The 24,260-nt window shown below is 52.4% G+C and overlaps 2 protein-coding genes across 2 annotated transcripts in view; one reads left to right on the forward strand and one right to left on the reverse strand.

Annotated features, from left to right (window-relative positions):
- The window catches only part of PPIE (peptidylprolyl isomerase E), a 338,541-nt gene that overhangs the window by 10,790 nt on the left and 303,491 nt on the right, over positions 1-24,260 (forward strand). The window lies entirely within an intron of this gene.
- On the reverse strand, positions 1,015-21,558 carry BMP8A (bone morphogenetic protein 8a). The gene is made up of 7 exons (XM_063311725.1): positions 21,111-21,558; positions 7,796-7,988; positions 6,793-6,941; positions 5,752-5,949; positions 5,332-5,411; positions 3,782-3,892; positions 1,015-1,387 (listed from the first exon to the last, which is right to left on the reverse strand). Exons 1-7 carry the CDS (start codon positions 21,463-21,465, stop codon positions 1,238-1,240), a joined length of 1,236 nt encoding a protein of 411 aa, XP_063167795.1. The 5' UTR covers positions 21,466-21,558; the 3' UTR covers positions 1,015-1,237.

Consider the following 24,260-nt stretch of genomic DNA (forward strand, 5'->3'; position numbering starts at 1 on the left):
TTGGGCTGAGAGAGAGTGACTGGCCCAAGGTCACCCAGCCGGCTTTCACGCCTAAGGCAGGACTAGAACGCACAGCCTCCTGGTTTCTAACCCAGCACCTTAACTACCAGACCAAACTGGGTCTCTTGTTTGCAATCTGACTTGATGTACAATGTCTATAAGCAATCCTTCTTAGCTAATATATTACATATGCAACTTCCATGCAAGATGCAGACTCTTTAATAGAAATCCTTTTAACTTTGCAAGGCAACATTTGGAGAGGTGTGAATTTCAAAAAAAACATTGAGCTTCTGTTTGGGTATTGATGGAAAAATATGAAATTAGGCAACTTTGCGTCTATAAGCAGGCTAAACTGATTTCTCCCCCAGTCCCAGCTTCTCAGCTGCTTTCTCCCCCATAATTGATGGATCAAGGCCTGAACCAGAAGGCTGGGTCCCTTCTGAACCCCAGAGGTCTCCAAGATTACCATCTCTCCACCTGGCAGAACGGACAGCGGAGGCAGCTGCTTCAGGGAAACAAGAATACAACAAGGGGCCAACGTCAGTTTTATGGCGAGGTCTCTTCTCACTCACACAGCGCTCTCACTGGGCCACAGCAACATGTGGAAGGGGGCTGCCAAGGCCGTGCCTTGCCACGGTTCTGCTCGGACTCTGAAAATGGCACTGTCAGGACAAGGCAGGCTTGCCAGCTGCAGAGATCTGCCCACACCCATGGTGGGGATCCCTGCAGAGACCCCAGGACTCCCCAAGATACCACTGTCCTTCCTGAAAGGCGACCCCCCACCCACCCCATCAGTAATTAGCAGTCCCTCCTGTTGTTTGTTGCAGAATTAGGGCTATTCAATCAACTATAGTTGGCATTTGTACAAAACAAGTCTATTTGTTGTGTTTGGTTTAAATTTAATTTAATTTGTCTTGCAGGATTGGGGAAAGCGGGGAAGAGGTGGGCCCAGAATACAAGCGGGGCTCTTTGCAGCCCGTTCGTATTTCAGTTTCCTTGGCAAAAGTGTTTTTTTGTGGGAGGTGGCTTGCTTTGAGCAGGAGATGAGCAGCCCCCCCAGCAGCCAGGCCAGGCGTCTGCAGGTCAGGCGGGCTGGGCCTCCTCCGCTCCAGGGGCAGCCGGATGCTGTGTCCCTGTCCGTCAAGGGGGTCTTCCTCTGGGAAGCAGGCAGCAGCCACGCTCACCCACCCACATCCAGGGCCCGCTCCCCCCAGAAAGGGCCTGGGCCCGCCACACATTAGTGACAGCCACAGGACTTCACCACCATGTTCCGCTTTTTCCTGAGGATAACGTTGTTGTTGCTGTCGTAAAAGAGAACGAAGATGGCACTGAGCTTCGTGGGGGCGCAGCAGGCCTTGGGAACGGCTTCGGGCTTCATCAGGTGGACCTACAGGGGAAGGAGGACAGTCACGGAGGCAGTGCCCCACAGAGCCCCCAGGCCGCTGCAGGGTTGGGATGCCGGCCCTGGAGCACGAGGCCAAGTCCCCCCCCTCCCCGCCACCAGCCACTCTCGATGGGGAAGTGGAAACAGTTTAAAGAAACATTGGTTCCTGGGAGAAAAATGTGCTGGTTTCCATGAGTAGCCATTTGTCAGCACTGACAAAAATATTTATCCAAAAAGGTTTGAAAAAGCTTAGGCTGCTGTTTGCATTGGAAGCTCTTGCAAGGCACTGCTGGGGCAGTGGGGAGGAGACCGCAACGAACGGCTGTGTTCAGATTCCCAGCTGCTTCCCGATCCTCCTCGGTGGCAGAAGAGGCCCTCTCCCGGCGCTGCAGCTGACGCTGGGTTGGCCACCAGGCTCCTCCTGGGTGTGCGGATGGCCAGACACAATTCTTGCTAAAGCTGGGGTGGGTCAGCACATGCCCCCGCCAGGAAGTGTCCAGCAGTCCAGCTTGCCATACGCAACCTTCCCCTGGCCAGCAGTCACAGCTGAGATAGAGGCCACAACGGTGCAATCAGAGCCCTACCCCTTGTTTCCATGTGTAGTGTCCACAATCCTCTTAAAAAGGGGGAGAGCTCTGGCTATTCAGCTGTGGCTGCCTTCTTGACCAGCACCAGCATCCCCCCTATGGCCAGCAGCTAAGCGCCTGTGGGCTCCCCTGGATCCTCAGAGCAGACAAAGGGGTTCAGCCCAGGATGATGTCTCATGTCTGGGGAAAGCCTGGGCGAGGAGCTGCAGCTTCTGCATCTTCTTCCTCATCCCTGCAGGCCTCGGTGCAACCTCCTTAGGGGCAGCAAGCCTCAGGGACGCTGGGGGCTTTGGGGACAGCAGGAGGAGGACAAGGCAAGGGCTGCCCCGACAGGGACAGAAGCAGGGTGGTTGAGCCAGCACTAGCAGTGTCACCTGGCCCCTGATGACACCCAGCCCTCTGTAAGCTCCTTAAGTGACTGCATGACATCCGGTGGGGCTGCTGCGTGTCTAGGTGGGTCTGCGATGAGCAGAGCAGGGAAAGGTGCAGGGAAGGACCCCACGTCCATGCCCACCCAGCACGTTTAACTGGCCAGTTTCTAGCCTAGTGGCTGCACTTACCCACTGTGCCAAGTTTGATTTTGTACTGAGGTTGCTTAGGAATTTTATGGTGGTGGTTTGGTTAATCCATCTGGCTAGCTTATGTGGTGGAAACCCCGATGGCGGTTGTGCAATCAGGTTAATCAGCGATCAACCTGGCCCTCAGCCTGGATTGCTGAATGCCTGGAAGACATTTGCGTCCCCCCACAAGGATTTCAGCTGTGAAGAAGATGCTCTCCCCGCTGCCCGAAGGGGGCAGGCTGACCAGTTTCCAACTACAGGAGGAAACTCTCTGGCCGAGGCTCGGTCTGGTCCGCCGTAGGCATCTCATGTCTTTGCCAGCCGGATCCGTGCAAGAGCAGGTGTCCCGGGAAGGAAACCCACCCCCGCCCCCCAGCCTGTCTGGCCTCCAGCTGCTCTGCCCCGGAGGTGGATTCAACTTTGGCTCCTGCCTTTCTCATTGAGCTCAAGTGTGGGAGAAGGTAGGCCCTGACCCCTTGAATCAGACCTTCGGTTTCTGCTGGAGAAGGCCCACTTTGTCCCTGCCAGGCTGCCGCTCTGCCAACCTCACACAGAAGAGACACCCTTCACTCTGGATGCTAACGTTGGCCAGGCAGGTGACAAAAGAAAAGAGCAGCTTTTTTCCTCGGTGTCTGGAGGAAATGTTATTCACCTAGACTACGGAGAGCTCCCTTCCCAACTTGGTGGGATCCGAACAGGACAAAATGCAGCAAGGCTTGGCCTTCACTGCAGGAAGAAGCCCTTGGTGGGAGCACAGCCTTGCCCAAGCAAGAGCAGCTGGGCTCCAGCTGCCCCTTCCCGTATGAGCCCCAGCTGCAAGGCGATCCTAATGAAGGGGGAGAGGGTTGAAGGCCATCCCTGCCTGCTCTTTCACCATCGCTTCAACCAACTGGGATGGACTAGGACAGGGACCCAGGATCCAGCCTACCTGCAGCCCCTGAAGCTTCCTAGGGAAAAGCCAGGGCGGTCAAAAGGCGAAGGCATGGACTGGGTGGGGAGGCCCTGGTTCTGGTCCCTCCTTGACCACTGAAGCTCCCTGGGGGACTTTGGGCCAGGTGTGCCTCCCCAGCTCAATGCACTCCAGAGGACTGTTGTTGTGGGGAGAACTGGGGGAGGGAGTGCCTTGTATGCCCCTCATAAGATGCTCCTGGAGGAGAGGCAAGGAATAAATCCCCCAAAAAACGAATTGCCGTCCATCTCCCCCACCCATGAAGAAGCCCTAGTGCTGCCTCCCACAAGAAGATACTGACCAGCGACTGGACAATGGCGTGGTTGGTGGCGTTCATGGAGGAATTCAAGGGAAACACACAGTCTCCGTCGCAGTAGAATGCAGGGTAACTCTGGGGCGCAATCACCCAGTCCTGGGGGAGAGAATGGAGGAGGTCAGCCCCCCAGACGCCTGCTGATGGACGGCTCAAAGGAGGCTGGCGGGTGGGCCAGGCTTGGTCTGAGGCGAGGGACCAGAGAAGCTGTGCTGCCGAAACAGACTACTGACCAGCTCAGAGTTTCCCAAGTGAGTTGTTTTTAAATCAGCGTTTCTCAATCTCAGAAACTTTAAGATGTGTGGACTTCAGCTCCCAGAATTCCCCAGCCAGCATGGGGAATCTCTAAAGTTGCCAAGATTGAGAAACACTGATAGGTGATATAGAAATGAAGATAGAGATGATAGATAGATATATGATAGATAGATAGATAGATAGATAGATAGATAGATAGATAGATAGATAGATAGATAGATAGATGATAAATATACTGTAGATATATAAATGAATAATAATAATATTTATATGCTGCCCAACTCCTAGCAACTCTGGGCAGTTTACAATTGTTAAAAACTTGTAAGAACAGAAATCAATACAAAAAACACACACAAAAAACCACAAGATAATGGCGAAGCAAACAAACCCAGAGGGGAACAAAAAGGAAGAAAGGGGCATCAATCATCCTCCCCAAAGGCCTTTAAGGCTCTCTGGAATAGCAGGAGGGTGGGAGCCATTCGAATTTTGGGGAGGCCTCCTTCCAGAGGGCAGGCGCTGCTACAGAGAAAGCGCGCTTTGCTTCTGAGGTCCCAAGAGATGGCATGGTTTAATCGATGAAACCTAGAGCGCTACTAGATCCAACTGGCAGATACTTTGGGAGACAGGCGGTCCCTCAAGTAACCAGGCCCCGTGCCATGTAGGGCTTTATAGGTGGCGACCAGCACCTTGAATCACACCTGGAAGCAAACTGGCACCCAGTGCAGCTCGTGAAGCAGAGGGGTTACATGGGCATACCAAGGCATGCCCATCACTGCCCGCACTGCTGCATTCTGGACCAGCTGAAGCTTCCAGGTGGTCTTCAAGGACAGCCTCATGTAGAGCACATTGCAGTAGTCAAGCCGTGAGGTGACAAGGGCATGAGTGACTGTCTGAAGGGCTCACTGATCTAGGAATGAATGAATGGATGGATGTGTTCCTTGAAATGCAATTTCCTGAATCATCTGAGGCTGAAGCTGCACTTTCTCAGCAGGAGTTAACACATCACTGTTACTTCCCAAAAGGTGCTGGCCCTCAAGATCATAAGCTATACATGAACAGAGTGGGCAGAGTTGCAACAGGCACTCTGCTTTTGGACTGAAGAGCAGGAGCCTGGATTTATTTTCCTGAAACACTTTACATTACCGCCTTAACTCTGTGGAAGCCAGATGAGGCCCTCTGTGCTCCATGGGACAAGGCCTGGGGGACAGGGTGGGCAGAGGTGCCTGGCAGCCACAGTCAATTATTTCTGGGGACTCAAGAAGAACACAGTTAAAAGTGGTTACCAGCCAATTAAAATCTTGAAACTTGACGTGCAGCTCATGCCTTCTGCATACCTGGCTGTGGTCAGAAGCATAGTTGTCGTCTGGGGAAGGGAAAAGAGCCGAGCATTAAGAGGTGGGTGCTTCCCTTTTGGAGTCCTGCAACTGATGCACAACTGCGGGGCCTAACGGCAAGGATCTGAGACCTGAGGATGCATCTCAAGCCGGTGGGTGTTGGGGGAGGAACCCATGTCCACGGCCCAATTCCCCCCGCTTGGCCACGGTCCAGATGGCTCTGACGCCCAGCTGCTCTTCACCGCAGGGGAGGCTCCCAGAGTGTCTCCCTGCCAGTTATTGGCAGCAGCTCCGTGAGAGACACCCCCGTGCAGCCCTCTCTGCCGAGATGCCAACCTCTGCCTGCTTCCCCGTCTTTCTGCTTCTTACCAAAAAACCCCGGGAGCCTGCTGGTATGTGGGAAGCTGTAGGTCTTCTTGTGCTGCGGCCGTTTCTTTGCCTGCTTGGTTGCTCGGGGGAGCCTGACCTGGTTTTCACTCTCCTGGAAAAAGGTCACCACAAAGGGCTGCTTGGAATGTGATCCGTGGCGACCCAGGAGGCCGGCCAGCCCAGGGTCCACGCTCTCTCCTGCAAAAGCCAAAGACCTAACTTTGATGACGCCAGCAGATGGGGCACCTTTGTCTGGGGAGCCAGCCAGGCACGCGACCCCATGCAGGGTGGCCGGGGCGCTCAGTGACCAGCATTCACAGCTGCACAGAACCACTGAAGAGACCATTATTTAATTATTTTTACCTTTGCTTTCATATGACCTTACTGTATTTAACTTCCCTAGAATTATCTTCTTTATGCCTCCAGCATACTGTCATCTTTTTCTAAAGTTGAGCCTAAGAAATCAAAAATTCCTAACACTTTCCCAGAAACTACTTCCTTTTTTGACATTATTGAGAAGTTTCTAACTGGTCAGTTGATGGTCTCCACAAAGATTGCAAGCCTAAAATTTAAAAAATGAAAAGATGCTAATAACTGTCCCTAGGAAGCAAGAATTAACTAATTGGGTGGGACTTCAGCAGTAAAACCTTGCATTCCCTGAAAACAGTGACGGACAAAGAGCAGGAGAAAGAAGCTTCTAACTAATGCTGCAAGGATCTTGCTAAGCTCAGTTATTTCTGAATGAACATTGTAGAAGGATCCTGACAATGGGGCAGACATGTAGAAGATATTGTACTGTTTTAACTGCCTTGAAGAACTCCTGTTTAAATTCAATTCCTAGCTGATTGCAGAAAACCTCAGAAGAATTAAGGAGCTTTAGGGAGGAAGTAGCCTTTGATTCACATAATAACAAAAAAAGTGTGCATTCCCTTATATGAACAAAGATACTGCTTACTGAGTTGGTATCTCCTTATCTGCAATACCACTTCAAACAGGATTTATAAAAAGTTAAAATGGACAAAAACATCACATTAGCCTTACCGTCCTCTGTCTCCACATACAGTCTCAAACCCAAATTGTACTTCCGGTTCAACAGCCAGTGGTTACTAGCAGCTGTGACATCGAAGACCATCCATCCATCCATCCCAGCCAGAAATTCCTGAAGATCTAAGAACATCAGTTCTGATTCCCTGGAGTAGCAGAAAGTATATCTGAGCCCCACAGGTTGAAATGAAGGCAGTAAATGTCCAATATTACTGTAAACTGCCCAGAGAGCTTTGGCTATTGGGTGGGTTAAAAAAATGAATTGTTTTTTTAACAATTTTTTCACACACACACACACACACACACACACCTGGCCTTTCACTGCACTCTTCCAGATTGAGATACAGGCTCTTAAGCTTGATCCTACCAAAAGGTAGGCAGCGACAAATCTTCTTTCACTCTCCTCTTCCCACATTCCTTAATTCTGTTAACAGGAATCATGTCAAGAACGCACATTTGATGCAGGAGGGGTCTGGGCAGGATTGGCACAGTGTAGGATGGCACACCAGTTTTCAGGGGCACAAATAAATCAGCAGGTGACCCAGGCAACGGCTCTTAAGACACACAGTCTAAGGCCTTGTGCTCATCTCTGGTTGAAAATGTAAAGTTGAAAAGATCTGTCTAAAAAAAATGTCTAAAGATAGAGGATTCCTGCAAGTTTTTATTGCCGTTCCTTGACCTCTGCCACTTTACTTCTACATTTTTTTGACATTTATTAATAGATGTACACATCTTATATCACTCTTATCTGCAGTTTTCAAGTGACTGTCCTTTTGGTATCAAGGGATACTTTTGGCACAGCTTACTTACTGAGACAAGATAAGCAAAATTAACCAATCAGAACGTCTCCTTCATAGCATTCAAGAGAAAGGGTTCTTCCTGGGAGCGATTAGCTCATGTGCAACTGAAATATTTAATACTAGAATTAGTAGCTACAGCCACCATCCCGTATTTTATTTCAAGCTCAGGTCTGAGGTCAAAGGTATTGGTCTCATTGTACCTGTTGTGATGCTCCTGAACGATCTCATACACACTGATATGAAGGGTCTTATTGACATGGGAACTGAAACTTTTTGTCTTGTAAATTCGGAATTCAGCTGCCATCACTGTCTCTCCAGCGGGAATCTGTGTTAAGTCGAACCTGAATTCTTTCCAGTAAGGCTTCTGCTGGGATTTATCTCCATCCAGTTCAACTGAAGAGTTGACGCAAAGACAAAATAAGCATAGGCATTTATTTGGACATCCATTGCTTACATTCTCTGCTGTCAAATACACTCTCAAAGTAGAGGTTTACAAATTACTTAAAAAGCCAACTCTATAAAGTAGTAATAAAAACGTAACAAATAATAACAATTAAAAGCAATGCAGCAGTTTAATACACATTTGGATGGCTAAGAGGAAGTACAGTGAGTTGGACACATGGTGTTTATCCAACAGGTGTCACAAACCGATAAACAAGACTAGAAGAGTGATACCCAGCTTGGTAACAGCGCTTGTAAAATTGATCCTGGGAGAGCAGCAGGATATGGCTGCAGAAAAGCACATGCAGTTGTAAGCGACTGAATCAAAAATTTCCAAAACTAGCATTCTATTGCATATTACAATTTGGGTGGAAAACACAAGCACACGGCAAAGATAACATCTCTGTAAAACTGACCTCAGGGAAGGCTGTTCTCAGTTGCCCTACAGTGAAAGACTCCCTAAGATCAAGCACTGACTGAATGGATGGATTTTCCTAGATTGTCTCTCCCGGTTCGCAAGTGACAGGAGCAACATAAGCAAAAGTGAGATCCTGCTCCAAGAAGCTTTCAGCTGGAATTTCAAGTAAGGGAAAATACACATTTAAGATCTAATAGATGCAGGCTACCAATGCCTGTTGAGGCCCAATGCAAGGACGAAACCAGTCATGTAGCACCTCCAAGTGGTCACTAACAAATATAACAACTTACAAGAAAAACCAGGTGGGGGAGACTCTAATATGAGGCCTGGAAAAAATTAGTAATAAGCTCCCTATAGCCTGAGAGTGTAAATAAACAGTAACAACTGTCAGAGTAGTGCTAGTATTGCAATCCCATGGCCCTATGAGCTCATTACTCAGTATTCTCAGCTGTGCAACTTTGCTTTTACCTTGTCCAAACAGCCTTGTCATTCCCTTATTCAAACAGCAAAATTATCTACACATTGGGTATACCTTGACAACAACAAGAAGGGAGGTGTGTCTCCATAGCATCGATAGACCTCTCTTCCTATAAACTACTGACAGCCAGGCCAAAAGGAGCTCTACAGCTAAATGCCCTGCAACAGACAGTCCTAAAGTGCAAGGCCTGCCCGGGGTTCAAATCCTGCTCAAGGGTTCAACACAGATACTGTGTAAGATCCAGTCATATGCCTGCCCAGTCCCAATGCAAGGCAAACTAGTTGTATAGTGCCTCCTAGTGGTCATCAGCATATACAAGAAAAAGCAAGAAAATGAATTTACACAAATAGGCAAACAGTATCTCGTTTTTCTGCACATCATAGTTACTGCATTTTTTTTACAAATTAAAGGTTTGCGGCAACCCCGCGTCAAGCAAGTCTATTGGCACCATTTTCCCAACAGATTAGCACTGTTTAGCAATAACGTATTTTTAATTAAGGTATGTACACGTTTTTAGACATAATGCTACTGCACATTTAATAGACTAGACTACTAGTAGAGAGCCAGTTTGGTCTAGTGGTTAAAGCGCTGGGTTAGAAACTGGGAGACTGTTTGTTCTAGTCCCGACTTAGGCCTGCTGGGTGACCTTGGGCCAGTCCCTCTCTCTCAGCCCAAGAGCCAATCAGGCGTGGTAGGAGAGTTCTAGTCCCGCCTTAGGCCTGAAAGCCGGCTATAGGCCAGTCCCTCTCTCTCAGCCCAAGAGCCAATCAGGCGTGGTAGGAGAGTTCTAGTCCCGCCTTAGGCACGAAAGCCGGCTGGGTGACCTTGGGCCAGATACTTTCTCTCAGCCCAACCCACCTCACAGGGTTGTTGTTGTGGGAAAAAGAGGAGGAGGAAAGAGTATTGGGTATGAGTTATTTATTAAAACAAATAATAAAGGCGAGATAGAACATACATACATACATACATAAATAAATAAATAATAAAATAAGGTAGACATAACTTTTATGTGCACTGGGAAACCCAAAAAGTTGCATGACTCGCTTTCTTGTGGTGGTCTGGAGCTGCACCCACAGTATCTCTGAGGTGGGCCTGTATTTCCTTTTCATTCCACCGAAACCCTGCAAGAAGGTCCCCCCATCGCAGGTTCAACAGTACTCTTACTCCAACACGTCAAAGCCTCTTCCTGGGAAGGAAGGACCATGGAAGGCAATGGCTACCTCCCGGGCTCCCCGGGGAAGACCACCAGTGCCCCCCCCCGGCCTTTCAGGGGAGGTCCGCCCCAATCCAGGGAGTCTGCCCAAGATGTGGTGCCCTCAAGCAACCTCCGTTCTGGCTGGCACCTGGCAGGAAAGGCCCTGGCAGGAAGGGCGCACAAGGGGCCGCAGGAACCATGAGCAGGAGTCCCAACACAGGTGGTGGCCTTCGCTTCGCTGCTGCAGAGGCCCAAACGCTGGGACTGGAGCCAAGGCTCAGCTGTTGCTTGGGCAATGCCTGCTTCTGCCTGAGCACCTCCCTCTCTGCATCCTTTTCCTTTCCAAGCAAAGGGCTGGCTCTCTGTGTATCACGGCACCCGGCTGCCAGGAGAAGCTTGCGGGTGGCTGAGGCTGGCAAAGGAACACTTCCTTCCCTTCCCAGTGAAGGGGAGCAGGAACAATCTGAATTAGGCTGAACTGCTTGCAGTTCCTTGCATTTTCCGTATTTGGAAAAATAATCTTTGCTTAGGAGAGTTCACTTACAGACATGCAGACCCTAAGCCTCGCTGGTTTTTCTTTTCTCAGCCATACTTACTGAAACTTTTAACTCAGTACTTCCCAAACCTTTTCCTTCATTACCAAAACTGCTTATCAGAAAGTCCTTTTTATCCAGTGTAGGCAAAATGCTTTAAGTCAGGTTAATGGGTTTGTGTGTTGTTACCCAAAGAAAAGCCACTTTTACCCAATTTGGGGTAATTTACCCGGGTTTGGGAAGCACGGCCTCAACTATTAACAAAGACTCTTGGGGCCCTTTAAACTTATTCCTCCCTAAATCTCTGGCAGACCAGCGCTGTCCTTCCGAGATGCCACCCCCCTCCGAGTTGCTGGTGGACAGACAGACATTCTGGAGGCAGACAAGGAAAAAGAGCGGCAAGACTCTTGGGGTGCAGTGGATAGTGACAAATACCTAAAGCTCGACTATTCACCTTGCCCTGTGTAACGATGATGCAAATAACCCAGGATGGGTGGGCGACTTAGCCCACGTTGTGTGATGAAAAACCCACCCATTAACAGATTTAAGTAGTCAAGAGGTACACAATAAATACATCTATTTCGTATTTTGTAATATTACGCAAAATTCACCTTGCAATTTCTCAAGTTTTCCTCCCCTGGAGGAAACAAGAGATTCTCCTGTTTTTGTACCACATATTCAGGGTGCCTGTCAATTTCTTTTCAATTTCTCTGGGTTACTGTTGCAGGGCATGGGGGAGGCTCCTGTGGTTGATACTGCTTCCTGACATCTTTTCTCCTCCTTCTGCAGCCTCCCTGGCTGCCCACTCTGAAAAAGTCTCCCTCTGAGGTCCTCCCTTAGAAGTAAGAGAAGCCAGGGAGGCTGCAGACCACTGAGCAATTGTACAAGGAAAGGCAGCAAATTCACACACATACCCCACTCCACCCATGAACATTGATCCTAATCCTCTTTTCCACTGGACAAAATTTCAAAACCAAATTCCTTTCACCAAACTGAATTCAGAACTGGTAGAGAATTTTCTGCACCACAAGTGCTGCTTTGCCTAAAGGGTTGGCTGGTTTGCTCCGCCAACAGAGCAGGACGGTTCGTGTTCTGCTGCCGTCTGCTTTGGGGTGCTTAAACGCACAGAGTCCCAGACTTCCAGGTCTCTGAATACAAAGCCTGTGCCTGAACAAGTGTGTTTGTTTTGAAGGTAGCGCAAGTCGGAACTTGCCTGCCCCACAGCCCCAACCCACGTTCAGGGGAGTGATAGGCGGGTGGTTTCCCACCATTTGACTCCACCCTTCGTTTCGGGGCAAGACCTTCAGAGATGCTCCCGCTGCATCTTTGCTCCAAACCACCTGCCTCTGCACAGAGTCACTGCAGGAGGGAGAGGCCTGTGGAGAAAAAGCACCATTCAGACTGGGGTTGGCCAAGGAAGCCCATCTGCAGCACGCAGAAATGGAGGAAGATCCCAGGCCAGGCCCAGGTGCTCCTTCCCTCCATGCCCTGCTTGTGGGTTACAGGCCTGTCATGGGATTGCTGTGAGGCGCCTGGTGATGAAAGGGAGCAGGATGCGTTCTCCAGGAAGTGGCCCACCCTGATCGACCGCAGGGAGATCCTAACTCGTCTCTGCACACTCCGCTCCAGGACAAGAGGGAAAGACCGTCCCCAGTGGGAAGGGACCTCCTCCAGACAGGTCCCCAGAGTGGGCAGGTGCTTGCTTGGGCGGCCCTCCTACTGGACGTAATTGTGCTGGTTTAGGAAGCGTTTGCGCACTGGGGTTGCTGATCTTTTTGGGAGGGCTCTGCACCGAGGCACAAGCCCCCCCAACGCCTTCGTTCACCTTCACAGGCCGCACCAACCAACCCCCACGGCCTGCTGGACACCCGTCCTTCTTCTCTCCAGACTGCAGCAAGGAGATGTGAGGCTGCCGTATGGAAAAGTATAGTTTCCGTGGTATCATTTCGAAGTACAGTTAATTTGCAATTGTGTGGAGTTTGGCTCTCGTCTCCCTTGCTGGAAACAACCGAAGAAGCCGCTTTCAAAGACAGGCCGTGGGGAAGGTATGGTGGGTGCGAAAGGAAGCCCGGAAGCCACGTGCCTGTGGAAGAGGCAGGAGAGCACCAGGGACCAGAGGGTGGGGGAGGTCCAGTCCTCCCCAAACACCCCCAGCAGGTCACTTGGCCTCCCCTCCAAGGTAATGCCTGGCAGACCATCATGGATTTTACAGACATCGCTTGCTTAAGAGGGAAAAGACTATTTTATTCCAGTTCACTCAGCTACAACTCAAGGCTGCCTCATTCATGAGCCAGGGATGAGACAAGGACAGTGTTGTGCAGCTGAGGACAGCAACCAGGGTTGTCAGGACATGATAGTGCTGCAACTGGGGACAGGGCTGGTGTCTCCTCCTGAGAAGGCAACTGCCTCACAGTGCGGGCTCGTTCCTTCCAGACAAGGAAGATCTGTTGGGCCCAAAGAGCTTCACCCTCCGTCGGTATGAAGCCATCAGTGGACAGCTGGGACCACTGAATGGAGCAGAGCTTAACACAGCGAAAGATGCGCACCGAAAAAGAACATTATTGAAAATAGCATTAATGAGCATGTTAGAGAAATACAGGTTATTGGTCTTACATACTTAGCCCACCCAAGCATAAAGAGTTACCCACTTAGACAAAGTAGGTTCAAAAGTAAGTAAAAGGAGTCTTACTTATTTATTTGGTCCAGTTACATCCATTTAGGAAAGATGATCCTTTGTTCTTCCTTCTTTTCCCTAAACTGAATTGACCCTCAGCCCCCATTGCTGCTGAAGGCTGCATGGAGAAAAGGGGAACATCCTGAATTCTAGGCCCACCGCATGGCCCAAGATGGACAGAGCTGCAGCCACATGCTCCCTTCCAGGATGGTGAAGAAGGAGGAAGTGAGGAATGTGGGAGGGGCAACAAACAGCTTCCTCACTCTGGAGAATTTGCATCCTAGAACAAATTCATCCACATGCTAATGAGGCATGCTGATTTGCTGGGACCTCCAACATGGTGGTCATCATGTTCTTTGGACCTTGAAGAACTGAGCCCCTCATTGCTCTCACTGCCTCACTTTTGAGTCTGCAGAGCTGAGGAAAGGCCCAGCCCCTTCATTCAAGGGAAGGGGAGCTGCTTTGGGACACCAAAATTGCCTGGAAGAGGGGATGAAAGTGCAGTAAATCCCAAGGACTCCTTTCTAGCCAGTCTGCTTGGGCCTTCAGGGTACCGCGGCTGAAGGAGGACCACTTAGGGTGCTGCTGGGCCCTCAACCCTTCCCTGATGAAGACCAACCAACTTGCTGTCCCCAAACGTAGATGCCGCCCAGTGGGAAGGGTCGAAGTGGGCACCTCCTCTTTGTATTGAAAAGCCCCCCACCCCGTTACACACTTGGCTCAGCACAGGATAGGGCACCCTCAGGAGCCAGGAGCATCCAAGAAAGGAATCTTTCATAGTTTATGTTTAAGAGATATGATCCTTTTTGGCATGGTGACTTACACCCTCTGCCCCAGGCGGCCTTTTCTATGGTGTACTGAAAAAATAAACATTTCTTAAATGCCTTCATGATGCACAAAGTGTTTCTGAATGTTTGAAAAGATATATCTAATTAGAACTTTTAAGGAAAGCGAAGACTGGCTCAAGGGTCTCTTCCTGGATGAGGATGAAAAGGTCGATGTTTGTTTTTCAGATGAAATTTAAATCCAAACCGTTGGAATTAATGCTTCCCTCTGGAAAACATGGGGCTATTCCTGAGACAGACCTTTCATTCATGCCCTGCTTGCACACTTTGGAAAGGGGAGCGGGAGAGAGAGAGAACAAATGGCAGGGGCTCTGTTGCTCCAGCATGTTTACAGGTACTCAACAATAACTGATATAATTAAGAGCCTATTAAACTTGCAGATTAAAATCCACCTAATTAAGCCTACTTATTACTACAAAAATACAAGCCATAGTGCTCTTGAAGGACCACAGCACCATCTGTTCTGCCTTCTGTAAAATCTGGTGACACCTGAAACTTCCCATAAACTTATGGAAACTAATAGTCCCCCTTTTGGTGGGAGATGGGTGGTGATAACATTTGATAAATAAATAATCTTAAAAGAGCCCAGTTTGATCCAGCACATGGCCGAAGTTGCTCTTTGTTCCTCCTCAGGCCACGTGCACCCGTTCTCTGCCCAGTTTTGTGCCCAGACCTTGAAGTAGAAAGCCCAGCCCTGGAGCAGCCTGTGGAAATCAGCCCAGGCAAGACTTAGTTGAATCTGAGAGGGCTGAAGCTGAACTGATGGCACAGGTAGTGATGTAAAGGTGCCCAGCAGCTTTTTGTGAAGTCAGTGGGCTTGACCTGTGCTAATTTGTGCCATGCATCTTTCATTGGTCATAAGGAAAGGACCTTAATTTGGAATCCTCCCCTGGGGGAGGGGGGAAGGGGCTTGATGATTGAGGTTTCTCCTTCCAACACAAGGAGCAAAAGCTTTTCTTGGGATTTACTGCTCTCTGAAGCAGTTCTGGCTTTGGCTGAGCAATGAAATATTCCGAGTGGACAACTCCAAAATCTGATAGAAAAAGAAAACATGAGCAGAGGGAAAGGTTTCCTTCAAAGCAGGGTGGCTGGTCAGAGAGCACATACGTCCTTTCTCAACTTCAGGGCTTGCAGAAGCCGAGTTATGACATCAATTGCAGATGTGGGAGGACTGAAAGTTTTTAAAAAGTCTGATTTAGCTATATTGAGTCTATCCTATGGTTTGCACAACCACTTTTATCTTGCATCACCAAGAAATCATGCCTCCATTGATTGGCAGTTTGCCAGCAAATTCACTCCATGTTTTTCCCCTGGAAGGACCCTCTCTTTTTTGGTGGGGGGGACTTCTAATATATTCATTCTTTGTTTTAATTCTTGTACACCACCCAGTCACAGGTCAGTAGGTGACCCCAGAAATGGCAGAATTAAAAAAAAAATCAAACTCGACTGCTTTCCAGAGCACTGAGTGGATCCAGGAATCTTGTGATGAGTGCACATATTTAGCATAAACGATCATCATTTTATTAGTGGTTAACAGCATAACCCTTCTTTAGTCCTGCTTATTCTACTTCTCTATATGCTTTCTAAACTGCATGCCAAAAAAATCTCTGCAGATCCATACAGGATACATTTTATGTCTCTGCCAGTTTCATTGTATTTTTAGCTGTCTGCCCCCCCCCCCGTGTGTGTGTGTGTGTGTGTGTACCATTTTATTCTGTAAATTACACCTCTACTGAAATTAGAGGAGTCCCAGCTGCCTTGGAGAGCCCCATGTGCCTTTTTGAGATGCTAAATTAAAAGGAAATGCTGGCATGCTGAACCACATAAAGAATTGGGAGACTTAAAATAATCGGAATGAGGTGCAGAAAGAATTCTACCCAGCAGAAACCCAGCCGAAAGGGATTCTAACACAACCTTTGCCTGGAAGGGAGAGCAGAGCGGAGGAAGCCTTAAGTGTGCACGGCTCTTTACGTGCCAGAGTCAACCTCCCCCGTTACCTTCACTGCTTCTGCACCCTAGAAGTAAATCTTAAGGGCACAAAGAAGGTGGGGCTGCCCCACAGCCTGCCCGCCAGGCAGCAGACAAGCTTCAATTGCTGCCCCCATCCCAATGAACAAGGGCAAGCCAAGAGGGTACCCAAAGAGCGGCATCCCCTGAAGTCATTCCAGGGGCTTCCTGGCTGGTGTGCCAGAAGGGTGCTGTGGGAGGAGATCTCGCCCCTCCATCCATTCTGCCAACAAAGCAAAGCACAACTCCTCAACTTACGCTACCTGCCAGCAATGCCAACAGTTCCTTGGCAGAATTTTTCTACCTTGCTAATGGGACACTGCAAACCTTACTCGGTGACCCCTTGGCTTCTGAAACCTTTCCGTGCATATCTTCACAATCACAAAGCCAGAACCTTGATTTTTAATGGGAAAAACAGAAGCTGGGATTATGCGAATGTGGAATCCAGCACCGCTGCAGCTTCCTTTGTTGTGTCCGACCTGGTATGGCCCTGCAGCACGCACCCACTTGGACGGTAAAGACCACGCCTCCTCCCCAGACCTTCTGCTCGGGAGCTGATAGGATCCCAGAGAGATGAACAAGCTGGCTTGCCAAGCCCAGAACCACTTCCTCCAGGCTTGGCACCAAAGACATTCTGGGACTGGCGTACCCACCCTGGAAAGAGCCTTCCGCAGGACCTTTATGGGAAGGGTCAGGGAAAGCTATCCCTCAGGTGGGAAGGGACTATCCCCCCCCCCATCTTGGGCTCTCTTTTGCTCTGTGGGCTGTGGGGCGTCTGCCTTCCCCCGAGCCCACTCCACTCTCGCTGGACCACTTGCTAAAGGGAAAGAAAGAAGGCTGTGCTTAAGACGGGTCCAACCACCAGCAACGTCCCCACAGCCCCCGCTCTTAGCCGGCAGCCCAGAGAAGTGCTGGAGGGAGGGGCAGGTTGTGCTCCTTGGTCTGAAGCCCCACCTGCAGCAAGAGAAGAGGGGGGGGGGACAGGCAGCGGCCTCCCTCACTTCAAGGGTGGTGCTCTTGAATGGCCCAGCGAGACCAGCTAAAAGAAAAATGAGGAGGGAAGAGAATCTGGTCTCAGAATGGACAAATGCAGCCCCCCCGGCTAGATGTTGGGCACAGACCATGGGAGGACCCAAATGGACCTTTCCCTGCTCCTTGCAGATACACAAGTTTTGTACGTGCTTTAACGTGGCAGTCAGAGCTGGTGAATCATGTTGGGGCTGCAGAGGTGGGGGCAAAGGAGAGGTCCTGCTAGGGAGCTGCGTGGGGGCGGGTGGAATGGCGAAGCGCTGAGCAGGAGCTTGGCTGCTCGAAGGCTGAATGCTTAGAGACTCTCACGAAAATTATACTGCAGCTTCCTGGGGGCCAGGAAAAGTCTTCACATCTCTGGCAGGACCACCAGCCTTTTAGAACTGGGCAGCCTGGCTGAGCCCGGCAGGAGGTCCCTTGCAGAAATTTGATGATTTTGCCAAAGGGGGAGTTTGCAGCTGCCCCTGCTGAGCACCCTTTTGGGGGTGAACGCAAGGCAGGAATATCTTCCACAGGAGGCATTCCAGGGGCTCTCCTTGAAGACAGCCAGGTGACTAAAAGCCAAGCCAGCTCGTTCCCAGAAGGCCCAGCTCACCATTCCTAGGACATAAGCAAGCTATTAAACTGGGTGGCTCCCGAGCTTTCTGCATTTCCCAAAAATATCTTCCGTGGACAGAAAGCTGCTCCCAGAAGACAACCTCAGTTTCCTCTTGGCGGTAAGTCTCTGCAGCCCTTGTGGCCGAGACAGGCAGCGCGATGCAGCCGCCACTTCCGTTGAAAATCAAGGCTGCTAACGGGCATCCTAAGTTTAAGATGTTCTCAGCATTTCCCTGATGGAAGAGCCCCTCCGTTGTCTCCCTGTTGGGATGTCCCCATGGGTGAGGGGGAGGCATGGATGGTGGTGTGCTTTGACGTGCACATTAACAGTTAGCCTGGATGTTGCAGACGGAGAAATACACCAGAATCTAGTTGGTGGGGGTCGTTTTACTTTGAGAAAGCTTCGGTTTTGCTCCAGAAAAAAATAATTTTTCACTGCAAGGCCATAAATGGAGGAAGACTTTTTTTTAACTAATGCAAAATTAATAAGATTTTTATTTCTGCAAATGTCACTTTCATAATTTAATCAAATATCAGAAAGCACCAATGGTGAATTATAACTTCTAAATAATTTAGAGAGAAAGCTTCACTAACCAGGAGGAAGCAGCATATAAATGAAGGAAGTAAATAAATACGAATAATTCCCCCCAAAATAAATTGACACTCTGGAGAACAGAACGGTGCCAGCTGGGCTTTAGCAAAAGCATTATTTCAGAAGTTCAGTCCATGGTGGCAATGAATCTGGAAGCAATCTCACCAAGCGTTTGGTCTTTTTCCACTACCGCTGAAAGGGTTGCTTTATTTTACCCCAAATGAAAAATTTTTGTTTAGGAGCCACACAGGTATTCTGAGAAAGGGCGCTGAGGACTGCTGGCTGGCTGAATTAACGCAGCTGGACCAGCCATTTGAGATTGGGGAGAAATGAACCGGGTCACGTCTTTTACACAGCACAGACTTGATGCAAGGACAGAGGTGGCTCACTTTTTTCAGATCAGATGCTGAGTCTGGGGAGGAAATTAGATTTATGAAAACCTCGGTCATTCAGGATCTCCCCCCTCCTGGCAGCACTTTGACTGAGGCAGTGAGGCTGCTGCATAATCCAGCTGTTTCCACCCAGCAAGCTCTGCTGCCACCGACGCCAAGGCCACGGACTTTGCCGGGGCCTACTGTATGTCAACCTTAAAGGCATCCTAGTCCTCCCCACCAACTGAGCCATTCCTTCCCAGTGAAGGGCAAAGGCCCTGTGCCCGGTGGTGCCCCTGGGGAGGATGAGCCTGCCCTTGGGCCGGAGGCAATGCAGCCTGGCAGCTCCAGGGCTCTGGAAGAGAGGGTAGCTTGCTCCCAGCCTCCACGTCCTGAAGATCCAGCAAATGCACGACGCCCACCAAAGCTGCACTGACCCCACGACTGGCTGAGCCTGGAGCTGCCTAAGCAGTTGGGGCAGGCCAGGAAGACCGGGCAGGTCAGGGCAGGGGCACCACTCAGTCTCCTGCAGAAACAGCAGGGGGTGGCCATCGCTCTCCCTCCCCAGTCCTGCCTCTGGAGACAGCTGGAGCTGCCCCACCAATGCCCCACCTCCTGCCCAGGCCCCTTCTTGGCACTGCCAAGGCAAGTGGGCATCAGGGCTGATCAGGCCCTGTGCTTTCATTAACTTCCCAGTGATGCTCTGGCAATCCGGCAGTCTTTCTGCAAACGGGCCGCAGGAGGGGAATCCCCCTTCCATTTCCCCGGCCAGGGGTGCCATCTGTGCCCTGGAAAGACGCCACCTGCCCTGCAGGGACCCAGGGGTCCGCTTCCATCCCCAGCATCTCCACCATTGTTCTCCAAACCCCTTCTCCTGCCTCAGACCTTCCCATCAGGCTGAACCCAATGGGAGGGGGAGGGGAGGGTTAGCCAGAGAGGACCAGCTGGAAAGTACAACCCAGTCCAAGAAAGGGTGCTGGCAAAGGAACAGCTGCTCTTCCCGGATGGCCCAGATGAGTTTCAGTAAGTCAGCAGTTCAGCGGGGCAGGAACAGGCTCAACCAGATTCCGCCCCCTCTTTGCTTGCAGCCTTGAACGTTCGCCAGACTCATCCAAGGTGGCTCCTTCCACCTGCTGGGGATGTGGGGGGGACCCCACCTGCTCCCGAGGCTAACCCTTTACCGGCGCTGGCTTCCTGGTGCGTCCCCTCCTCCCGCAGTGGGCAGGGAGCCCCCTTCTCCCACTCTGGGGAAGCCTCCGACCAGTCGTCCTGCCGACGATCTGCACCCGCGAGTCGCCCGGAGGCGGCGCTTCGGAAAGGCAGCTGCGGAGGGAGGAAGGGGAGGCGGCTCCCGGGCTATTTTCTCAGCTTTCCTGCAGGGCCGAGCAGGAGCCCCTCAGGGGCTGGTCCCGATCTTGCCTAAGTCTGGCGTTGCCCCTTTTTCTCGCAATCGCCACCGCGGTCACTTGGGCGCCTGTGGGTAAGACGTACCGGCCCACCCTCTTCAAAGTGAGTTCACCAGAGCCATCCGAGGACAGAGCCCTCCCAAATGCACACGCATTTGCACACTTAACGACATTCACCTCTGCGCAATACGTGCAGGCTCCTCTCTGACGCTGACCTGTGGGCTGCTCCGGAGGTCGGGGTGCTGCCTTCCAGATTCCCCGAGCTTTCTTGTTCAGGCCAAGGCCACCCTCCAACTGGAAAAGCCCCCCATCCCCACCTCCCCCGAGGAGCCGCGACTCTTCATCTGGGTTAAACCCAGGTTAATCAAACCCATTGCCACGTTTGCACAACACGTTCCACCGAATCAAAAAACCAGGACGGGCTGCTTCGCACAACAGGCCCCGCAGACAAAAGCTGGGACCCTCAACGCCCTGGACGGAGCCCACCAGCTCCATTGCGCACTAGCCTGTGGGGCGGACTCTCCGCTCCCGGCTTCCATCGGGGAGGCTACGACGGGGTGACCGCGGACTCCGCAGGGGCTGCGCAAGGGCCTGGCGGCCTCCGAGGCTGCACCAGCCCTGATCCCCGGGATCTCTCCGGGCTGTGGAGAGGGGAGGCCGAGCCGGCAGGAGGGGCGCGCGCCCCCAAACTCGGGAGGGCTTTCCCTTCGCCCCCCTTGCCTCCGGAAGCCAAGGGTCCGGGAAGGCGGGCGGACAGGGAAAACCTCGCGGAGCTCTCGGGCGCTCCCCGTCCAAAGAGCTCGACCCTCGCCCGCCCGGTCTCGTCAGAGGCGGCCGTACCGGGTGCGGACAGCCCGTCGCCACCAAACCCGCCGTCCAGAGTCGGGAGCTGCCCCGGCGCGCGCGCCTGCCTCGCCGACGGGACTCACCCAGGTTGACGAAGCTCATGACCGTGTCCGCGCCGTCGGCGGCCCCGGGGCTGCCCTCGGCGCCGTCCGCCTCGTCCTGGCGGGCCAGGGCGCGGTAGAGGCCCAGCATGAAGAGCGGCGCGGCGTCCGCGGGCGGCGCATCGGGGCGGCGCGGGCGCGTCCTGCGGGGTCCGCCGGGCAGGCCCAGGAGCACCAGGACCTCGCGCTGCAGCTCGCGCCCGCTCAGCCGTCGCGGGGCGGGCGGCGGCGGCGGCGGGCGGCGGCGAACGGGGGCGCCGCGGGGGTCCGCCGCCGGCAACAGCGCGGCGATCAGGAGCAGCGGCGCCGCCGCCACCGGGCCCGACGAGAGCCGCATGGCGCCCGCACAGCGAGGCTGGTCCGAGCGCCGCGGCCGTCGGGCCGGCCCTTTAAATGGCGCGCGGGAGGCGGGGGGGGGGGGCACGCGATCCGGTTCGTCGGACGCGCTGGGCGGCCGCTCGCTCGCTCGCCCGCCCGCCCCGTCCCAGCCCCGGGCAAGTGCAAACAGACGGCCGGGCCGCGGCGAGGCAGCCGATCCAGTTCGTGGTCGCTCCCGCGGGGCGGCCCCTGCCCGCTCGGCCTCCGCAGTCCAACCTCGGCCTCTAGCGCCCGGCGGCGCACGTGCGACGACGCCTCCCGCCCGCCCGCCCGCTGCTGCACCTCCGACGGCCCCAGCGAGCGGGAAGGGCGGGGAGTTCCCGTCCCCAAGAGCTGGCGGCGCCTGTGATAAGCCCGGAGGTAGCAGGGACTCCCTTCCCTTCCCTGCCAGAGCCCAGCCCCGGAGCGGCCCCCTGCCTGGAGCCGGGGTCCCGCTTGAGGGTCTCCCTCCGGTCCTGCCTTCCCTCCCCCAGTCCAGCGGGGCTTCGTTCGCGGACTAGCTGTGACCCGTCTGAACCTCCGGGCTACACGAAGCCACTTCGTCGCCCCTCGAATCCCCGGGACGAGGGGTCCGGTCCACCTCCGAAGGCAGCCCATTTAAGCGAGGTGTGAATGAAAGGGTTGAGAAGCGAGAGGCCGGATCCCTCCGGAAGGTTTGGGGGCCAGACCAGCCTTTGGGAGGTGTCAGCCCCACCAGGTAGTGCAGACCAGGAAATAGACTCCCCAGGAAGGCTGAGCCTGCTTTCACTGAGATTGGCTACGGTGACAGAGCCTTGTGAGTCTGATTGTGCTGGACCTCCGTCCCCCTCTTATCCTCCTGTGAATCAGGGAGGCCCCTGCCTGAGCCCTTCCACGTTTTATCTTGTAAAAAATGCTTCAGCCCCTTTGGCCTAAATTCCTGCGTATCTCCAACAAGGTCATCTTTCTTACATTCTGCAGTTGGTAGCAATGAAGGGTTTGCTTCCCTGTGACCCTCTATGGAAGTACAAGCTGGACTTTGAAAGAGCAGGATAGGAAGTGCATTAACACCTTTGGACTCTGGTGTTGGAGAAAATTCCTGAGAATACCGTGGACAGAAAGGAAGACAAACTGATGGATCTTCAAACGAACCAACCCAGTTCTCACATGGGCACAAATGACCAGGCTCAGATTGTCCTTCGGACCCATGATGCAAAGACCCAGCTCTCTGGGAAGTCCATAATGCTGGGAAAGAAGAGGAGGGGGACCAGCAGCAGGGTGGATGGACTCAGTTACAGTGGCGATGGGGGCACCACTGGAGGACCAAGTTGGGGACAGACCCTCCTGGAGAAAATCCTATCCGCGTGGCTGCTAAGAATTGACAACAACTTGGTGGTCCAGAATCATCACCAGTCCCAAGCAGGGAAGCCCACCTGAATGGACCCCGCTGCCTGGAGGTGCCCCGGAGTTAAAAGGGGCTGTCGGTGAGGAGAATGTGGGGAGGGAACAAGGGAAGGGGCTGAAGAGGGGAGCGATTTCCTTCAGAAAACCAACATTTTGCCAACTGAGGAGAAGGGGAAATGGCTGCTGGCGGAAGACCCAGAGCCCCAAACGCTGGGGAGGCCGTTCTGAGGGGGCCACTGGTGGGGGAATCTGCTGGAGGGCCTGGCGTGTCCAGGAGGAAAAAGAGTCTGCCTGCCTGGAACTGAGCCACGCGTTTTTGCCCCCAGGGAGAGAGCTTGAGCCCCGGACCCACTCACTCTGGGGCAGCAAGGGTGGAACAGCTGGGTCTGGAGCCCAGGCCCCACCCCGGCTGGGGATCAGAGAGCCCCCAGAGGCTGGTTCCATACAATGGGCTAGGGTGGGTTAAACCTGGAGAGGGGAGCAGGATTTCCGAAGTGTTGTGGGAACCCAGCTGTCGGCTCTGCATGTTCTGTGAACCAGGCTGACACCTTAGGCTGGTCTGTGATTTTCTTGCATATTACTGCTTGTGGCACTGAGAGAGCAAGCAGCAGAGGAGAACCTGGCCCCAGTTCTCAGGCTGACAGGGAGGTGCCTGGACAGGCTGAGGCTGCTCCCCAGCGCCCTCAGCTAAGTTTTGGAAATGCCTGAGAGTCTGGAGGATGCTTCACTGACCTATACCACTTAGTTATAGGTAACTCCTATTATTTTTGCTTCAAAATCAAGTTATTTCTGCAACAAACGGTATTAATTCCTGATATCAAAAGTGGTGGGCTAGTAGAAAAGCCTAAGGGTTAAAATTACTCAGTTGCCCCACTGAGTGGGAAGGTAGCAGATGTAGGTAACCACCATTTTTTAAATGGGCACAGGTTAAGTAGCTGACCATCTCTTCTAGGGAAACTGGCAACTGGTAACTGAAACTAATAACAACATGGCCAGTCCTGTAGGGCACCCTTTGGCCTGCATTCCGGTGCCGGTTTTGAGTCCTCTCCACCCCTGGGTCCTTGTGCTTGCTCCATGGAAGAGCTCTGGATGGCTCACAGGTGTTCTGAGGAGAGCAGCCAGAAGGGCCAGGGACGGGCAAGGAAGTGCTCCAACGAGAAATCAAGCGGACTAGCTTTTAGCCACTTCAGCCTGAGGAACGGTGGCCTGCATTGTACAGCAGCGCTTTTCACATACCTGGAAGGAAGTGGCCTATTCGCAAAACGCAGGAGACGGAGGAATGGATTCACATTTGGCAGCAGCCCCAGGTGAACATCAGCAAAAAAGTCCTAGAGTTTGAGAACAGAACCAGTGACCCAAAGCGGTGGGTTCCCATCCCTGGACGAGTTCAGG

The sequence above is a fragment of the Candoia aspera genome, chromosome 10 (genome assembly GCF_035149785.1).
Source record: "Candoia aspera isolate rCanAsp1 chromosome 10, rCanAsp1.hap2, whole genome shotgun sequence".
Classification (NCBI taxonomy): Eukaryota; Metazoa; Chordata; class Lepidosauria; order Squamata; family Boidae; genus Candoia; species Candoia aspera.

Excerpts from the sequence above, each read along its gene's own strand:
- BMP8A (XM_063311725.1), bottom strand. The coding sequence starts at position 21,465 with ATGCGGCTCTCGTCGGGCCCGGTGGCGGCGGCGCCGCTGCTCCTGATC. Across the intron at positions 5,412-5,751 it reads CAGGCTCCCGGGGTTTTTTG|ACGACAACTATGCTTCTGAC; the intron begins GTAAGAAGCAGA and ends TCCCTTCCCCAG. Across the intron at positions 3,893-5,331 it reads TTCAAGATTTTAATTGGCTG|GACTGGGTGATTGCGCCCCA; the intron begins GTAACCACTTTT and ends TCTCTCCCCCAG.